At 37.0% G+C, this 18,663-nt stretch overlaps 1 protein-coding gene across 4 annotated transcripts in view; it reads right to left on the reverse strand.

The window, feature by feature from the left end:
- The window catches only part of LOC122806216 (bile acid receptor-like), a 428,707-nt gene that overhangs the window by 96,246 nt on the left and 313,798 nt on the right, over positions 1–18,663 (reverse strand). For all 4 annotated transcript variants that reach the window (XM_044076450.1, XM_044076451.1, XM_044076453.1 and 1 more), the window contains one exon: positions 2,810–2,909. In XM_044076450.1, coding sequence (XP_043932385.1) covers positions 2,810–2,909 — 100 coding nt within the window. The remainder of the gene's footprint in view (positions 1–2,809; positions 2,910–18,663) is intronic.

Raw genomic sequence — 18,663 nt, forward strand, 5'->3', positions numbered from 1 at the left:
GCTGACCAGTTCGACTCTCAGCTAGAGCGTCTTCTGCGTGGAGACGTGCATGAATGGGCATACCTTCGTTAAAGGTTGTGCGTTAGGGCTGGCAACTCAGCATGTAAAAATCAACTGCTAGTTAGTGGACCAGAGTTCCGCTGTGGCGACCCCTAACTGGGAAAAGCCGAAAGACACAACAACTGACTTTTATAAGGAGCTACCAGACAAGACCATGACACAAGGCTGATCAAGCTACTGAACCAATTCAGAAAAGTCAGAAGTTGAATAAGAGTAAATGTCAGACATGTATGCCTGATTTCAAATTTACAGGTCATATTTTGACTTTGAGTGACTCTAACCAGATGTGGAAAAAAAGAAATGCTATACAAAACTTGCAGTGCCCTAAGATGAATCAGCTGTTATGAAATTTATTGAAGTGGTACAGTTGCTGTAAAAAAGTTCATACCTGAAATTGCCAAATGTAATTTTGCCACTTTGAAAACTGCTATAGCATAATGAGGAGTAGATTTTGTCAACAGAGCAAGACAGAAGCTTTGTGAATCTGAGAAAGCTTACTACAGAGGCACCTACACTTAAGTTTTGTGAAATAAATCTCTCAGCCAGTACTGCAAATAGATGTAAGTCAAAAATGAACTAGAAGGCATGCTAATGCAGAAAGCAGACCAAAACCTTACTGATCAAGAGCAGAATCAAAGTACATACATAAAAATGGTTTATTGTTTACTGATGCCAGAAGTATCACAACTATTTATGATAGGTCAGTGTTACTGGAGTCAGATTACAAGGTTTCTTTAAGAAAGCATTCCACAAATCGCCAGAGAGTTCATAAATAGTCCTTATCCAGATTATGAATAATTCTGCTTAATTTACAAAGGTATGATCTGTAGGTTCAATATAAACCAGGAAAACAAATGCATATAGTTGACAGACTACACATACTGTAGCTTACTTCAAAGAACAATAAGCAGCTCTTTAGAGAAGAAGCTGCAGTTTATTGAAAAAAGCCATGATGGGTGGTTGGCCAGAACAGTGCAAAAGGAGATGCAGACACATTACCCTTACACTGACATTTTATTTATTCAGGGGTTGACGTTTAAACCAAATAAAATTTAATTCTAGTACAAATGAGAGAAACCATGCTAGAAAAAGTTGCACAAATAACACACTTAGAGATGTTAAATGGAAAGAAAGAGTAAGAATATGCTTGTGAGACTAAAATATTAAAATTAATAAAGAGGTATGGCGTTGTCGCCTCACAGTAAGACGTCCTGTTTGATTCTCAGCTAAAGCGTCTTCTGTGTGGAGACATGCGTGAATGGGTGTACCTTCGTTGAAGGTTGTGTGTCAGGCCTGGCAAGTCAGTACGTAAAAATCTACTGCCAATCATTAGTGGACCGGAGTTCCGCTGTGGCGACCCCTAACCGGGAAAAGCCGAAAGATACAACAACAACAAATAAAGAGGTATGGCATCTACAATATGTTACATGATCAGAATACAAAAGAGGAACAGATATCTAATGACATACTAGGTCTAACTTGGAACAAAGCAGGTACAAATTTCACTACCAAGAGAGTCAATACTTATATAGAGATTATTCCATTTTCCAGAGGCTATACAGATGAAAATAATAAATATCAGTATAATAAGTGTCCTTAAGAGCATATTTTCAAAGCATGTTATACCTGAAGAGGTTGTTTTGAGCCATATGCTCAACTTATTTGTTAAGAATTTTACAAAGAAATGGGAATTCAAGCATGCAACATCTAGCCCTTATTACCCTCACAGTAATGCATGGGTGGAAAGGAAGGTGCAGACCTTTAGAAATATGATTAAATGTAATAGCACATGAGTAGGAGTTTATTACTTAGCAATTTTCCTATGTGAAAATATATCTTTCCAAGAACTAGGCTTACATCCAGCAGTATTCCTTATGGGATGAAGACTGAAAAGCAAGCTTCCTACCACTACCTTGTTACTACCAAAACAATCAAAGCACTGCCTTAAATTTCTTAAAAAAAAAAAAGGATAAACACATTTTATTCCAATAGAAAAATGAAACGCTTACTGCTTTGAAGGAAGGTGATAATGTAGAAATTCTAGTTCCAGAAAGGGTGCATAATGGTAAGACAGAATTAACTTGAACAGGTAAAGCAGCAGAGCCAAGACTGTATTATATTAACAAAAAAGTCCACCATGAAACTCCAATAGTTTTTTGTAGTATCTTGAAATTTTGTCTACACTAATGCATCAGAAATACTCAGTTTTGTACATTATAATTTGCTTTACCCCAAATGGCTGCCTTGATGCCCGTTTGCCATAATTATATGGTTTTGTTTTTCATACAGCATGCTGTCTTTCCAGAACACAGTGTGTGTCCCCTTTCTGTGGCACATTCTAGACATAAGGTAGGTTGTTGGGTGTTATAGACTGAAGTTAACGTTGTTAAATTATCTGCCTTTACTGCACAGGGGTGATTTGTAAGCAACATGAATACAGAAAATATAACACTGCTTTTCTTTTTTTTTTTTACTCTGTTACCAGGTCTATGGCCATTTTTTGAAATTCAGTGTGATGGTGCTATATATAATCATAGCACTAATTTGATTGGGTTCTGTATAACTATCTGATTATGCAGTCACAAACAGCAGTAAAAACATATTGCTGCATTTTGTTATACCATGCTTTTACGCATCTAGCTTTAAAGAAAATTAACTGTTAACTGATACACCTGTATTTCATATTCTCTGTACAGATGAATGCATGAAAAGGCAACCTCAGCAAAGCACCAGTCAGTCCAGTGAATACCTGGCAGTCTCTTTGTGAATTCCACTAGGATCTGTATGTGTTGCACAGATGTCTCTGAGAGCCGAAGAACACTCTGCTCTGTATCTGCAGCTTCCTGCAACTAAAACATATATTAAGTTTATAGCAACCATGTATAATGGAGAACACCATAACTCACAATGGAGTTTTAAAACGTGATTTTTATCAGCAATCTTACAAATCTTACAAAAACACACTACTTGCAGATGGAAAGGATATATAAAGAAACTAGAGAATAAACAGAGGCATTCAGTGCTTTACTAACTTCTATTTCCACTAAAGAACGTGAGTGACCACTTAGGTATGGGTTGGGTAACTGCAAAACTTTAAGCAGACATCTTCTTACCCTGCCAATAAAGGACTGCAGAAATCACACCGAGGGAGCCAAAGTGACATTTTATATCCTTCAGGCAGGACTATGAATCCTCATCTTCAGCAGTTACATTACTCTTGTACTGTGAGGCTGGATGGATGGATGGGCTGTGAGCCTATGCAGTCATTATTGTATGAATGATTGGTTGCACCTTTGAGATAAGCATATTTAATTACAGCGCTTGAACTGTGAGTGTGTTGCAACTAATTTGAAATGGAGAAGACAACTCTTGCTTAATTTTACTTACTGGAGTTATATTTATTACAAATAAAGTTGAACCTTATTAAAATATTCTACTTTTGTATCCACTATTATGGTGGTAAACTAAGTGAAGAGCAGGACAGGTAGGAAATAATATTATGCTGAAAAAATAACAATGACTTTAGAAAGGTATTTTCATGTCTGTTGTAAGAGTGATTGTAAATATTGGGTGCAAGCATTTCTGTTACCATGTTGCTTGTTTGCATCTGATGAGTGAGATTGTCCATTCCTATCTCAGTTTATTTACTCTGTAAGAGCTCTGGAAATGAAAGTGTTTTTATTTGAAATAAGTATAACAAAAATGTTTCATATTTCTTTTTTGAATACAAGGTAACATTCAATATGATGCTTGTAGATGAGACTGGTTTCTCTCCATTGTGTATGCTGACCAACATATTATCCATTTAAAAAGGTACTTTCAACAAACTTTGAAATTAATTTCAAGAAACTGAAGCCGAGAATTTGTTTGAGCATGTTAATATTTTAACGTTAAAGATATGCAGTAGTATTTATACATATTAATAAAGCTCCAGTGTAATTAATGCACAAAAAATCGTATTCATAGTAATTACTATGACCACATGGGCATACATGTCATAAGTAAAGCCAACACTTGTGAATGTTGACTTTAACACAAACACAAAGTCCCATTACTCCAACAACTCTTCCTCTCTCAATATACTAACTTTGAGATCACTCAGCCTCAGGGGATAATGGGAAAATGTCCCTGCCTCCAAGACTGAGTAATCTTGACAATTTCAAGCCACAGAAAAAACAAGGATTCAGCAATAGAAATTCACTTATTCCCATTCCAAACAAACCAACATCGGCATACTTCCAGTATCCCCAAAACAATACTGGAAGAATACCTAATGTTGTTGTGTTATACATTTACATGGACATTATTTCACCATCCTGTTTTAGTTCATCAAGTTTTCTGTTTTATTTATTTATTTTTTTTTTGTTATAAGGATTATCCTTATTACAAATTACTAACTTTAGCCATATGCTAAATGTTAGTACAGGGATGGACATTTAATTAGACTGCTAGTTACTGTCTGGTGATGTGCTTTTGCTGAATGCCAGTCATTCAAGTATCCTGTTTAGGGATCATTATAAATTAATATTTTATAACCACTGAGGTGGATGGTGGGATAGAGTGGCATTCAGCAGTAAATATTTCAAGAGGACATACAAATCTTAACTAGATGGATGCAAGTTTTATAGCTTCTGTACTGTTGAAAAGGCATAAATAAATGTGCATTTGATAATGTTGTTAACATTCGTGAAATAATTACATATCTGAAGACAGAGAATGATACATTAAATTGTATATTTTTTATATTTTCTATATAGTTTTACTAAAAGAGCTTTATAGAATCTTTAGTATCAGTTTAAGACAAACTGGATGGATTGTATATAAGTGTATGTTAAAGATAAGTTAAAATGATCTTGCCTGAAGTTGATAATTTTTTACAAAAATCTTAAAATATTCCTCAAGAATTTAATTAGTGGAGATAGAAGAAAGAAATGTGAACATTATGCTCATTTTTTTTCGTAAAAGGTGAAGACTAAGCACATCCATTTCTTTTCTCAAATATATTTAGCAAATGCCCCAGCTTTGTGGGGTATATGGATGAAGGTGTGAGTACAGCCCAGGTGACCTGTACTTGATTAACTGTACAGGGTCTGGTAGGGCTGGGTGGAGAGAAGATGGGCTTGAATGGCTGACACCAGATTGATTATCCTGGTGAAAGGCAGGAGACCTGGCATGCCACATTAGTAGCACCTACTGGTAGGTAGACAATCAGTTGTGGAAAAAGCTAAGGTAAGCTTGCAGTGTTAAACAGTACATGCAGAGCTGGATTGGTGGTGATGTGGGTGAGAAGATTCCCAGCCATGGCAGCAAGTGCAACTCATCCAGCAACCTACAGGGCGGGGTTAGGAGTAAATGGGACAAGGACCTCCATGGAACTGGTACATTTGCCTGCTCCCTAATGCCCAACTCCTGCCAATAGGAGAACAGATCGAACAATTAGGCCCCCAGCAGGAATGAATGTCCTGAAGGGCTTTTTCCAAGTTCACAGGTAAGGAAGTCATTGGACAAGGTCTCACGGAGGGTATTGAAAAGTGTGCATGTGTGTGTTCATGCGTGCGCGCACACACACACACACACACACACACACACACACACATAGATATATACATTATCAGATAATTTTCTGTGGGCTAACTTTGTATATGACATAACAAACAAATGTGCTACCTGTAAAAATATTTAGTCATTACTTAAAAACTAATACAATAAAGATAAGTAGTAAATAGTTACACTCCATGGGACTGGCTTGATTGTGAAGAGTTACATTACAGGATTATGATGTTAAGAATTGAACATATTCATTTACAGTTCTTTACTTTCTCTGTTAACTAATGATTATTGCTGTTGATAGAAAAGTGGTGCTAGTGGACCAGTACTTAAGAAAAGAATTCATGACAGTGATAAGACGTCAGTTACATCACTTTCTGACATTTTTTGATAGTTTTCAAAACTAGTTGTGGTTCAGAGCAATAACAAATACTGCATTTTGAAATGAAATGTTATTTCAGAATGACAGCATTTTGAATGTATAAGGTGCCAGAAAGATAGCCCCAGATATATAATTTTATTGACTTTACCACACAAGAAAAAGTTATGAGTTGATACAGAATGTGTAAAGATGGGGTCGATGAATGTGACTGGAATAGGAAGAAAGGCATATGGCACTGTGTAAATGAGCTTTGAAAAACTTTGAGTGGTAGCATATAATTTGGACTCACTACATTATCAGAAGACCTGGTGGTGGAACAGAGGTATGAGAGAACAGGAAGGAGGAAACATACAGATAAACCAAAAGACAAAAGATTTAAACCTGACTTAAGAAAGTACCTTTTTACAAACAGCTTAGTGGGAGCCTGGAATGACTTGATGCTGAGACTGGCAGCACACAGATTCAAGGGAGATGACTAGAAGAATCGGGAGTACCTTGGATCTGAACTGGAGTTTGGGGTTGGGAGATGGAGATAAACATGAAAAAGACAAGCAGCACTGAAATTACTGAAAAATTTGTGAGATTATAAAGCATCAATTCCATTTGTAAAGTATGGCTTTACTAGAAAAAGTGGATGAGAAAAACTGGATTTGTATTGACTTTGTTAATTATGTGGGGGGGGGGTTGAAAGATATATAGCCCACTTCATGTCATTAACGTATGGAAGTCACTAAAAGGAAAAAAGAGAACTGTAAATAAAACCATTTTGTTTTAACAGTGTTTGTATAAAACATTTCATGATATATATTACACGTTATATAGTAAAGCATTTTCAGTGACTATTGTATGTGAACAAGATACTAAAATAAACAAGTACTTTTTCCTTTTTAGATTTAAGAAATATAGGCATTACAATGTAGAAAGAAATGAAAGACTAGACAAAAGCATGTTCAAGTTAATATGCTATAATCTTAGGATAGGGATGGGCTGTAAAACTGCAATGATTATAACATATGTAGAGTTGATATGCTTTCTCTTACTTTTGCACAGGTGAATGCCCCTGGTTTAATGTAATAAGTATCTTGTGTAAGAATGTGTGCTATGAAAATAAAATAACACTTTGAATGTAATGAATAGTTTTCCTGCCACAAATAAACATTGAGTGTGAGCTGAGTTTCAGCTGGTGGCAGCTGTACATTGTTTTTATGTTTCCATGGAAACAAGATGATTATAGGTCCAGGGAATCATGAAAACTCTGGACATTGTTTGATGAGAGAAATGTAAAATTAAAAGATACAGAGAGGATAAAAAGAAGCAGTTTAGGTAAAAAATAAAGTCTGAAATTACTGAAAGTGAATAAGAGTTAGCAGTTTATCCAGTACCTAAATACCCCCAATGCATTTACTAGTACAGTATACAATTTAGTTTTATATAAAGATAGTCATTGCAGTTTTTCTTAAGGCTAAAAGTTAATGGTTTCTGCAAACAGCTGTTTTTCATATCTGGGAGGGCAATAAACATAAAACAAAAACAGACAGCAATTAGTTCAAGTAGGAGCATGGGCAGTAACATGCTCTTTAACATGAATAACCTTAATTTTAGTTCAGATTTTCTGTGAGTGCAGCTGCCAATTTCAGAACAGTTGTTCTTATCAGGAGGGTTTTACTTCTTTATTTGAAGATGTACATTGTTTTGTGTGTTTAAGTTAAATGGTTCTGGTTCTGGGGGGGTCTTCTGAGGTTGTGTTTTTTGAGGGTTTTCATTAAAATAAAAAAAATGTAAAATGTGACACAGTTTCAAATGGACAGGACAAAAAAAAACAAGTGTATAAAGGAGAAACCTGCCAAACATTAATGAGTGCTCGTAATACAAAGGGTGGAAATAGACATTTAAAAAAGCAGACGTAAATAATAAGTGGGTATAACAACTTTTTTTCACAATGGCTACTATATCCATATTATTTTGGAATGTGAATAGCCTCATAGGTATTAGATAAAATGGAAAGAGTACTGAATTATATTAAGAAATGCAGAGTGGAAATAGTAATGCTACAGGACACACATTTGGAAAGAAGTGGGCATGTGAATAAGGTAAAGAAAGAATTTCAAGATTGATTTTCAGAAGAATTTCAGGGACAAATGAAAAAGGAAGTACGTATTGCTAGAGTAGCTCCAATAGTGGTAGGACTGAAAAAAAGATAATGGTAAATTTGTGGTAGGGATGGGCTACTAAAAAGGGAGAAGGATTACACTGGCATGTATATTCCACCTAAAACTTCTATTATGGAGCTTAAGAAAATGTTTGGAGAAATTTATCAGAGTTCAGCAGGGAATATTACTTACAGGTAGGGACTGGAACTTGATTTGCAGTGGTGAGGATGTATATGGCGATCTGGAAGAGAAAACATGACAAAAGAGGATAGATTTCTGAAAACAATGTATGAAAATATTTACTATGGAAGACATGAATTCAGTAGTAGGAATGTGGAGAGAATTTACATATTGTTCCTCAAGGTACAATAGCTGGGCTAGACTAAATGGAAATTATATGTCACAGGAATATGTGTAATTAATTAAGAACTTTGACACATATTCAGTAACTATTTCAGATCTTGCAATTCTATCTATTCACTTCACTACACTCAATGCTCAAAGCCTTTGAAATACAATCTCTAGCCTCCTTGCTTGGCTCACCTACAATCACCCTAACAGAGTAGCCATCTCAGAGACGTGGCTTAAACGCTCCATAAAAGACAACAATATTCTCCCACATGGCTACCAAATGATTTGCAATGACAGACTTAACAAGAAAGGTGAGGCATAGTTATCTACTCCTCTACCCATACAATTACTACATACTTCAGTCATATTTCACACTTTGCCAAAGCTGAAATTACCATAACTCTACTACAAATCAATAATCACAAATCTGTATGTGTTGTCACCCTCTATATGCCCCCAGGCAACAATATGCCTATACTAGGAGATATCCTCTCCTGGCTTTCCTCTACCATTAAGAAATTGAAACCTACATCCTAGGTGACATAAACATTAACTGGGCCAATATAAACTCTCAAACCCCATCTCAGACAATCAACCTCTTCAGCTTCACCCAACTCATAAACTCTCCCACCAGACCCAACAAAGATGGGGACCTCTGGCACCATAATTGACTGAATCTTAAAATCCCATCTCAGCCTCATTTCAACTACTGGAATCCTTCCAGACCCTCTCAGTGATCACCTACCTGCCTTTGCTGACTGTCACCCATCTCCTCTTCAAACCCAGTACCACTACCTTCAAACTTGTAACCTCTCCCACTTCAACCCTCAAACTTTTTCCAAATGTCTAAATGTTACTGACTGAACTCCCCTAAGAACGCTACCCCTCAACACTGCCACTAACTATTTCAATGAAACTTTTTTAAACCTACTCAACAACCACGCTCCTCTAAGAAGCAAACGTGTCAAAGCTAAAGCCTTCCCCTTGCTATCAAAAGAAATGAAACTTATCATGCTTCAAAGAGACAAAACATGGAAGCAATGCCAAAGAAACAAAAAAACACCCTACTTGAAGTCAAACAACTCCAAAACAACATAAAAAACTAATAACCAGAGACTGCAAAGCATACTACTCTAAACTTCAATCTAAGTATTCTACCAACCCTAAAATATTCTGGGACATAATCTCCTCTCTCCTCCACCCTGGAAATAAAGATAACCCCTGTCACAACCCCAATCTTACTGACCTCGAAACTGCAACCCAATTCAACTCCTTCTTTGTTGATTGTACAGCTAAATTATCCTCTTCTTTCCCCAGCTCACGCCCCAACCTCACCTGCTCCCCACACCCCTCTGACTACAAATCTCTTCCCTCCACTTTTTGCCTAAAACCCATTCCCACAGGTACAATAAAAAAAAACTTCTCCACCAACTAAAACCTTGTCGCAACACACCTGGCAATCTACCATCAGCTTTCCTCAAAAATAGCTGCAGACAGCATTGCCTTTTCTATCTCCATCTTAATAAACCAATCCATCCAAGAAGCCTATGTCCCTTCTATCTGGTGACATGCATACATCATCCCTCTACATAAGGGTGGTAAAAACAATGATATCACCAATTTCAGGTCTATTGCCATCCTTTCTCCACTTTCTAAAATCCTGAAAAAATGTATCCATTTACAACTATTGCCATATCTAACACACAACAATCTTCTCCCCTCCACTCAACATGGATTCCACCCTGGCCACAGTACCATGACTGCCCTCCTTTCCTTCCTTGAGACCATTAACCAAGCACGCACCTCTGGCAAACTTATATCTACCCTGTTCCTTGATCTAGCCAAAGCTTTTGATACCATCTCCCACCCCATACTCCTATCTCAACTCTCCTCTCTCAGCCTCTCTGCCTCCACCATATCCTGGTTCTCTAGCTACCTCTCTGAATGACAACAAGATGTGCAATGCAAATCCTCAACCTCTCCCTTCCTACACACCCCTATTGGCATGCCCCAGGGTTCTGTTCTAGGTCCCCTACCCTTCAATATATTTATCAATAACTATCACCACACCATCCCTGATTCATCAATAATCCAATATGCAGATGATTCAACAATCATCTGCTCAGCTTACTCCCCCACTGACCTGCTTCTAAAAAAACAATTAGCTTTCTCTAATACAGAAACCTGGATGCAAAACAATCACTGGCCGTAAACCCTAACAAAACCAAACTGATGATTTTTTTCCCCTTCTAGAAACTTCTCTATCAACAAAAACTTATTCTCTACATTCAGCCAAAAACATGTCCCCAGTAAAATTGTGTCAAATACTAAACTGCTCAGTGTTATCAGTGATGAACACCTAAAATTTGACATTCACATTCAAACCACCATAAAAAAAACCCCACCAAAAACTAGGACTCCTGTACAGACACAACCGCTATCACACCCCCTCCACCAGAAAAACCCTTGCCTCCTCCTTCCTTCTCCCTCCCTTATGTATGGTGCTCCTCTACTAACTAACCCCCCAACTCGGCCTACAATCCAAACTCAAATCCTGCTACAATAAAATCAGCAAATTCACTACTAACTCAAAAACTCATCCCACCACTGCCACTCTCTCCATACCCTGAAATGGCTCAAACTACCAAATTATCTATGCTTTTTTAAACTTATCACTGCCCACAAGCTCATCTTCAAACCTTGCTATTGTCCCTCTCTCACTACCATCCTAACCCCCTACATTCCTAACTGCTCACTCAGATCATAAAACCAAAATCTCCTACAAAAATATCATGACCCCCCGGCCACCTCCTGCTATCTTGCTCCATATCTAAACTATGGAACTCTCTACCTCCCTCCCTGTGCAATACCCCTAACCACAACAGCTTCAAATCTCTCCTGTTCTCACATCTTGTTTCAAAATGGACATGCCCATGCAACTCTCCTACATAAATCTTTCCCCTAACTATTTTAACTCCCACCCCCTACCACACCCAATTCTCATACCACTACATTGCCTAATACTACTTTCCACTACCTACAAAGGACTGTCTCCTGCTGTACTGTGGATAACCTTGTTAGATCTCCTTTTATATCTAAAACTGTGCTTTTATTACATATAATATGTACTATAACTGTGTACTTACAAAAACGTTCCACCACTGTTCTATTATCTATATTTCCTTGCATGTATTACACTGTAGTCTCAGCTTGATGTATGTATTACACTGTATTCTCAGCTTGATGCAACAAATCACACTGCTTTGTATATATTTGTAATTTACTTGTTTGTTATTTGTCATTGGGGCTTTTCTCCCTGGGTCTCCGCTGAAAACGGGCTCCTCTTGGCCCAGTGGACTTCCCCAGTCATCAAACTGAAATAAATAAATAAATTCCCCACCTACCTATTAAAAAGAGAGGAACTTAAGGAATGGGTAGTGGAAATTATTCAGGAGATATTATGGAAGATAGAAAATTCTCCAGAAGTTATAGCTATTGAATGGTTTAAATTGAAAGTGGAATTTAAAAATAAGACAGAAATAAAAAAGACATAGTTAAGAAGTAACAAGAATTACTGCTGAATAAGAGGAATCTCACAAAACAAGAAGAGACACAACTGCAAAGTGCTAAAGAGAAAGGGAGTATTTGGATAATGTGCATAAGTTTAGAAAGATTGCTTCAAGCAACTGTTTTTGGTAATAACTCCAGAGTGCAAAAACATTTAGCACAACTTAGGCAACAGTAAGTAGAAATGATTGTTCCCAAACTTAGGGATCTTATAACAAGAAAAATAACCAGAGATCCTGTAGAGGTATTACAGATAATTCAGAAATTTTATGAAAATGTGTATAAAGCAGAGAAATGTGGAAATCAAGAAAAAGTACAAATGGAAATATTTATGGAAGACTTAAGCATGCCAAGGGTGGAGGGAAGTGAAGATCAACAATTAACAGTTAAGATAGGAGGAGATGAGATAAAACAGTAACATATAATCAATTTGAAGGAATGTCTCCAAGAACAGATTGCATTCCATTGGAAGTTTGAAAGCTAGGAGGGAAGAATGCTAAAAATCTGGAAGATTTGTTTTAACAGTGTTTTAAAAGGAGGGGTGCACCAACATCCTGGAAGAAAGTTGTGGTTGTTGTAAAACTTAGAATGTAAAGACCCATCAGATCCAGCTTCATTTGGGCCCATGCCAGTTTTGACCCATGATTACAAAGTGTTCATGTCCTGTTCATAATATTAAAAGAATGGCAAAAGTGTTACCAAAATTGATAGATATGACTCAATATGGTTTTGTGGAGGGGAGGCAAACATTTAACAACATTAATAAAACTATGATGATCCAGAGAAAATCAGAAAGTAAGAAAATCTGTTATAATTTGACCTGAAGGTGGGAGGACCACTGCAGTAGAATGTACTGCTAAAGATCCACTCATTATTCTCTCCTCTTTCACTCAGTCACTGACTTCTTCACAATACAGGTATGTGTCGTATGTTATTACACTTCTATTTGTTCTAAGACTGTGTAGAACAATGAACAGATTTTGGTAGTGTGTTGTATTTATATCAGTTTCATTTAAATCTTATAAGATTTATGTATGCTCAACCTGTGCCCTTTAATAAGTATGTAATGTCAGTTTCTATATATAAATATATAAAGCACCCTTTTGATATACTGGTTAATCCTATGAATTGTTACTGAGCGATGTTTTCATATCATGCTTATCAGTTTAGTGCTACTTTGTTATACAGCTCTCTCTCTTCATACACACACTCACACACACACACACACACACACACACACACACACACACACACACACACACACACACACACACACACACACACAGTTCTTCGAAACTCAGTTAGCAGAGACCAGTTCTCTGAAACTACACTACTGCGAAACAGCACTTTGCCGATCTTCATGTCCCCCAAACGTCTGCTTTCATGCAGATAGGTGTACAGCTTGTTGTCACTGTAGTGCGATCTCAGAGTTGGTATATATAATTTGCAGGGGGTGTGGGGGGATGCAGGGGTGCTTGCCCCCCCCCCCTGCAAAAATTAGAGAAAAATTGAGGACTTGGTGTAGTTGCTGTTTTGGAGTAGTGTAGTTTTGGAGAACTGGCCTCAGCTAACTGAGTTTCGGAGAACTGCAATTTCGGCGATTAGGATGAGATCCATATATACATACACACACTGTATTATTGCTGTTTTCTATCAGTACACTTCCTGCTAACCCACATTCAGCTTACATTCATAAACTTTTTTTACCATCTCTCTCTTCTTGTACCTTCTCCATATTCCCTTTCTCTGATTCAGTGTGGCCCTCCTCCAGCTCTTTTTATAGTAAATATTAACTTTATTGTCTCAATATAATATGACAGTTTAATAGAGTTTTCTCTTTTCTTTCCTTTTGGAGCCTGTGGTCAGTACATCTGACCCTGATACTGCAGAAGCTCTCCACAATGGCCAACTCCTAAACATTTTAATTGAGAATTTTGTCTTTGTATAAGGTAACTAAATTTAACTTGCGGAACCTTGCTGTGTATTAACTTCATCTAGACAAATATGTGCCTGCCTGTGTGTGCTGGCAATTAGTTTTTAACATCCCCCCAACAGAGTTGGCCTGGCACTCTTAGGACACTTAAGTTGAACACTGTCCTTTTTCTTGACCAATAGATTACACTGTATAGCCCAGTTACTTAGTCTTCTTGGCTGATAGGTTTCGGCATTCAGGAAATGAAAAAAAAACTGTTTTACTTTGCACCTGTGATAATTGCTTTGCATTGGCCATAAACTAATTACTCTCCTTTATAATTTGACCTGAGGGTGGTAACATAAGAAATAAACTTGCTGAACCACATCCCTGAATTACACAACATAAGCCTGATATTCTCACTGTAAATGAAACTTGGCTTAAACCCAACTTAAGCTGCAATTAGGGGTATAGTGAACAGACAAGAGGGGTAAGAAACTTACCAGAGAAAAGTGACAAATGAAGGTATTGGGAACAAATAATTAGGCAGGGAAAGGTAATAGAGTGGAAAGAGGCCAAAAACTCATTTGGACTACAGGCCAGAAATTGTATTCCCTATCAAGAATTGATATCAGAGTACAGGCGAAGAGAAAGGAATAGGGGAATCATAAGTGAAAGTCCAACAGTTTTTCATAGAATCTAGAACATAAGCGCTGTTTAAAAAGGGATAATTATTAGGGCATATAAAATGTTGCACGATAACTGCAGGAACCATCAGTGCAGGGTAGAAAGGATTGGGAAGAGAGGTTTGATAAACTGACAGAGAAACAATTGAGGATATATGTAGGCTCCCAAATATGCAACAGAGTCTAGAAGATTTAGGATATTTGCTTGGAAGTGTTTGCATAGGTATTTTTATACCCCAAGCAGACTCCAAATAATTTTTCCTCAGTTAGATTTCAAATGCTGGAGGTGTGATGGGGAAGAAAGAGTTAACTGGGAATGTAATGAATTGGCAAACTTTAAAAATTCCTTGCAAACTACTGTATCAGAAATACTGGGTGAACAAATTAGTATGACTAAGAAATTATTTTTTGAGCTCTGATATAGAATCAGAATTGTCTAGACATAGTAAGGCCTTGTTGAGTTTAATTCTGGTGACTGCCAAAAAGCAGTTACTACAAAATGGAAATCAAACTCTAAGCCAACTGTACTAGAAGTAGTAAATATAGTTACAGAGATAAGACAACTGGAAGTGGGATCTTTAGAAATGGGTAAGAGCAAATTATATAGAAAAAAATGGGAATTCTGGGAACAATACATGCAGAATAATGTTTTGGAGGAGGAATGAGGTTTAGGGGAAGACAGGAATCAAATGAGTGTTGTAATGTAATGAACAGGCAAGAGGGGTAAGAAACCTACCAGAGAAAGCTGGCAAATGAAGGTATTGGGAGCAAATAATTAGGCAGGGAAAGGTAATAGAGTGGAAAGAGGCCAAAAACTCATTTGGACTGCAGGCTAGAAATTGTATTCTCTATCAAGGATTTATATCAGAGTATAGGCAAAGACAAAGGAATAGGGGGGATCATAAGTGAAAGTCCAACATTTTTTCATAGAATCTAGAACATAAGCGCTGTTTAAAAAGGGATAATTATTAGGGCATATAAAATATTGCACGATAACTGCAAGAGCCATCAGTGGGGAGTAGAAAGGATCAGGAAGACATGTTTGATAAACAACTGACAGAGAAACAATGGAGGATATATGTATGGCTCCCAAATATGCAACAGAGTCTAGAAGATTTAGGATCTTTGCTTGGAAGTGTTTGCATATGTATTTTTATACCCCAAGCAGATTCCAAAGAATTTTTCCTCAGATCGCAAATGCTGGAGGTGTGATGGGGAAGAAAGAGTTGACTGGGAATGTAATGAATTAGCAGACTTTAAAAAATCCTTGCAAACTACTGTATCAGAAATACTGGGTGAACAAATTAGTATGATTAAGAAATTATTTTTTTGAGCTCTGATACAGAATCGAAATTGCCTAGACATAGTAAGGCCTTGTTGAGTTTAATTCTGGTGACTGCCAAAAAGCAGTTACTACAAAATGTAAATCAAACTCTAAACCAACTGTACTAGAAGTTGTTGTTGTGTCTTTTTGCTTTTCCCAGTTAGGGGTCGCCACAGCAGAACTCCGGTCTGTTAATGATTGGCAGTAGATTTTTATGTGCCAAGTTGCAGGCCCTGACGCACAACCATGAAGGTACACCCATTCACACATGTCTCCACACAGAAGACGTTCTAGCTGAGAATTGAACAGGACAACATCTTTCTGTGAGTCGACAACGCTACTGCAGCACCACCACCGCAGTAAACCAACTGTAATAAAAGTAGTAAATATATTTACAGAGATAAGACAACTGGAAGTGGGATCTTTAGAAATGGGTAAGAGCAAATTATATAGAAAAAATGGGAATTGTGGGAACAATACGTGCAGAATAATGTTTTGGAGGAGGAATGAGGTTTAGGGGAAGACAGGAATCGTTTGACTGACAATGACTGGAAAAATTATAAGTGATGTATAATGTATGCAACTGAAAATATGTAAATATGACTTGTTTTCATTATATAAATGTATGATTGTCTGTGTCATAAGTGATAATTTAATAAAGATGTTTCTTGTCAAACAAAAGCATAAACGATTCTGAAATGAAACCTCCTGGCAAAAATATCATATGTAATGACCATATATAGAGGAAAGGTGGTGGTATTGCTTTAATATTTTTCAACAAATACCATATTTCTCCTTACAACAAACCAAAACCAAAATTCAGTTCAGCACAGCTTCTTATTACTTTCCTGAAATTAAACAATTGTAAATAAATATGTATTACAGTTCTTTATATCCTTCCTGGTGACAATACAGCTATACTGGAAGATATCCTACATTGCATATCCACAACAATTCCATAAGAAATAATACTGCTAGGTGATGTGAATGTCAGTTGGTTCTCCATAAACTCTAACTCCCCTATATCTAGGTGTGAACTTATTTGGTTGCACACAACTAATTAATAGCCCCACACATTACGACAAGTCATCAAATTCTCTATTAGACTGAATCCTAGTGTCAGATCCTTGCAAATACACCACCTCAGGTGTAATGTCTGATTGTCTTAGTGATCATCGCCCAGTCTATAAAACCAGACATCTCACACATCCACTTAAACAGCATGTTTATAAAACAACACACAACCTTTCCAAGTTTAACCCAGAAGTATTCATTACTAAACTATCATCCATTAACTGGAACTTCCTAAAAATCCTTCCCTTAGATGATTCTGTAAATGAATTCAGTACAGCTTTCCTTAATATCTTAAATAGCCTTGCACCTTCTAGAAGGGAGAGACTAAAAACAAATAATGGCTATCCAACAAGAGTCGAACGCTGATGCAGGATAGAGAAAAACCATGAAAAGAATGGCAAAAATATAAAACATCACAATGTCTTGAAAACTTCAGAATACTTTACAGACATACTAAAAGGCAAATTAATGAAAACAATAAAGTATACTATTATAACATTCACAATAATATTAAACATGACCCTGAAAATTTCTTGACATCCATTAAATAAATATTTGAACGTGGCCATGAATTCAACCCTAAACCCTGTCCCCTATAACTCATCACTTGAAACCATAATACAATTCAACTCTTATTTCATGGATAGTATAGCATCTCTAACCAGTGATTCCCCAACATCCAATCCTAAACCTGTTAAACAGCCATATATCACCACATCCACTTTCACTTTTAAATCTGTGTCCACATCCTATATAAAACTACTCTTAAACAAATTCAAACCATGCTCTACTTCAGTTGATGACCTTCCAAGAAAGTAGCCTGAAAGAGCAGCCAATAGAATTGCCTTCCTTGTCTCAGTCCTTATAAATAGGTCAGTCCAGGAATCCCGCATTCCCTCTCTCTGGAAAAAGGTCACACATTATCTCTGTGCTCAGAGGAGAACATTCAAAGACATTACTAACTTTAGACCTATAACAATCTTATCCCCCCTCCAAAATACTTGAAAAATGTATTCAAAAACAATTACAAAATTATCTCCTGCAGGAAGAACTCCTATCTCCCACACAACATGGCTTCTATCCTTCCCATAGTACTAACACTGCACTTCTAATCCGTACTTTTAATCTATCTAGGTACTGTCAATACAGCTAGAGATAACAGCAAACTAATCTCCTCCTTACTTCCAGACTTGTCTAAAGCCTTTGACAAAGTTTGTCACAGCAGACTTCTACTTCAAATGTCCTCCTTAGGTCTATCTCAGCCCACCCTTCTGTGGTTCAAAAGATGTCTGTCCAATAGATATAAATCAGTAAAAAGGCACTCCACCCACTCCCCATACCTCCCAGTCACCACTGGTGTACCACAAGGCTCTATCCTTGGTCCCCTTCTTTTTAACATTCTCACCACCACCCTCCCCACATCCATACAACAGGCCTTCCTAATACAGTATGCAGATGTCTCCACACCCATTTGCATATCTAACAATGTGGCACACCTTCAAAAAATTACTCAGGAAGCTTTAACAGCAACTGAAACATGGCTTTGTAACTTACCCTCATGCTCAACCCTAAAAAACTACTACTTTTTTCCCAAATCCCTCTCCCATGAA

The sequence above is a fragment of the Protopterus annectens genome, chromosome 7.part0, assembly GCF_019279795.1.
Source record: "Protopterus annectens isolate FY-2018-M chromosome 7.part0, PAN1.0, whole genome shotgun sequence".
In the NCBI taxonomy this organism is placed as follows: Eukaryota; Metazoa; Chordata; order Ceratodontiformes; family Protopteridae; genus Protopterus; species Protopterus annectens.